The sequence below is a fragment of the Penaeus vannamei genome, chromosome 34 (assembly GCF_042767895.1).
Source record: "Penaeus vannamei isolate JL-2024 chromosome 34, ASM4276789v1, whole genome shotgun sequence".
NCBI classification, from domain to species: domain Eukaryota; kingdom Metazoa; phylum Arthropoda; class Malacostraca; order Decapoda; family Penaeidae; genus Penaeus; species Penaeus vannamei.
In genome coordinates this window covers 11,722,945-11,725,444 of record NC_091582.1, presented here as the reverse complement: position 1 = coordinate 11,725,444, position 2,500 = coordinate 11,722,945, and the positions used below count along the sequence as shown (strand labels likewise).

General features: G+C 34.9%; 1 protein-coding gene across 1 annotated transcript in view; it reads left to right on the top strand.

Moving 5' to 3' along the window:
* Positions 1-2,500, top strand: part of LOC113828694 (cystinosin homolog) — a gene marked incomplete at its 3' end in the record, with an annotated part of 18,834 nt that overhangs the window by 1,059 nt on the left and 15,275 nt on the right. The window contains 2 exon segments of the mRNA XM_027381706.2: positions 2,026-2,122; positions 2,249-2,431. Coding sequence (XP_027237507.2) covers positions 2,026-2,122; positions 2,249-2,431 — 280 coding nt within the window.

Genomic DNA, 2,500 nt, shown 5'->3' with positions numbered 1-2,500 from the left:
TTGTTATTGTTGTCATCACTATCATTATCATTATTATCGTTATTATTACTGCTACTACTATTACTACTATCATTGTTGTTGTTAACATTACTTTCATTATTGTTTTTACCATTATTATTATATTTACTATTATTATTTTTATCATTTTTGTTATTTTTGTTGATACTTTTATCATTATTGTTATTGTTGTTATTATCATTGTTATTATTATTATTATTGTTATTATTTTAATATTACTATCATTATTATTATCATTATTATCATTATTAGTAGTATTAGAAGTAGTAGTATTAGTAGTAGTAGTAGTATTACTATTATCAGTATTATTATATCATCATCATCATCATCATCACCACTTTCATTATCATCATCATCATGATTTTTATTATTATCATTATCATCATCATCATCATTGTTATTATTATCATTATTATCATTTTTACTATCATTATAATTTAAAATATTAACATTATTCTCATCAATAACAATGTTTATTATTATTATTGCTATTTTTGTTATTATCATTACTGTTATTATTGATATTATCTTTATTAATTTGATATTGCTATAATTATCATTGTGACCGATTATTTATATTGTTATCATTATTATCATCATTAATAAGAATGAAAATGTTATTATCATTATCATTATTCATATAGTTGTTGTTGTTGTTATCATTATTATCCCTGCTGTTATTGTATTGTTTGTTTCATTATTATTATTATTTTGATTAAAATAATGATGATGATAATGATAATGATGATAATGATAATAATGATGATAATGATGATGATGATGATGATGATGATAATAGTAATAATAATAATAATAATAATAATAATAATAATAATAATAATAATAATAATAATAATAATAATAATAATAATAATAATAATAATAATAACAATAATGATAATAATAATGATAAGAATGATAATTATGATTACTATCATTGTTATAATTATCATAATTGTTATTGTTATTATTATCATCATCATTGTCACTGCGATTATCATTGTGACATATCACTATTATGAATTTTATTATGTTAATTGTTTTGATAATAATAATAACATATAACGTCATCGTCATCACCATCTTTATTACCTTCATAGTCATCTTCATCATCGTCATTATCATCAGAATTATCACCATCATTACAATCATCATTCTCCATTATATGTTTTCTTCGCTATCACTGTGGCCATTTAAACAGGTATCTTGATAAGCATCCGGGATGGATTCTGACCTAGAGAAATGTTTGGCGTTAACGTGTCATAATCTTGGCGTATCAGAAAGGTCATTTTTATCTGATATCTTTCACGTGGCGTCGCATTTTTGTCTGTGACCAATTATAATCAATTTTACTTCAGTTTCCCCATAACGCTTTAATCTATGCTGATAACAGAAGCTATCAGTGCACCTGGCTTGAAACGACACGATTAATTACCAGAAGTATTCGTGAAGGAATTGCTGATGGTACTGCTGGTGGGATATCAGGGATAGAGGCTCTGTTAGAGCGAGGGAGAGCGCCGGAGACTTGGCAAGGGAAAACGGGTCTGTTGCCTTGGCTCTTGTCCGATCCCACAGAAAACGAGAAAACGTAAAAGTCGAACCGGAACAGGAAAAGGAGAGAGAGAATGAGAATAGGTGGAACACCGATACAACTCAAGAAAAGATAAAGAACAGAGGGAAAGAGCACGTAAGAATTATCTTCGCCGCGATAAGCATGACTGACTGGTACTTGTGTTTATAACGACCGTCTCAGATCCTGGTCGCTGACACCTCTCCTCGCGCCGCCTTTTGACGTGCCGTTTATCGTGTCAAAAGGACTGACCCCGTTTACCATGGCCGTTTGTTTTTCACACGAACAGCATACCTTTTCTCTCTAATAATGATGATAATTAATCACGAGAGTATCCCATATTTCTCTAAAGTTATAAACAGTCGTTATCTATTAAATGCCGATATCCCTTTGGCTTGAACCTCATCACGCTGTTTTCACGCCCTCTCGCCCGCCAGGTGCTGCCCCGACTGAGCCTCCTGCCGCCCTGATCCTGGCACCAAAGGACGTGGAAATGGTAAAGGGAGGCTCTGCGCCGCTCGTCCTTACGCTCCGGTGAGTCCCTCCGCAAGATACTGATTCGGTCGGCAGTTACTGGAGTTCGGGTCTGAAGTCTTCCTGAGCTGATTCAACCCGATTTTAAGGATCTGAAGTGACCATGGCTTTCTGATTTTCCCGCAGCGGCGAGATCACCAGCTGTGTAAACGTGACCTTTACCTCCGAACCCAAGCAACTGACGGAGGAACTGGAACCCTTCTGGCTGTGCGACGCCGAGAATGGCACGTCCTGGCAGGTCATCCTCAACTCCACCACCGTCGGGAAGACTGTGGTTCGGTTGCACACTCTCCCGCCGGGGCTCGTCAGGTGAGAGAGGGAGAGAGGGAGAGAGGGAGAGAGGGAGAGAGGGAGAGAGGGAGGGAGAGGGAGAGGGAG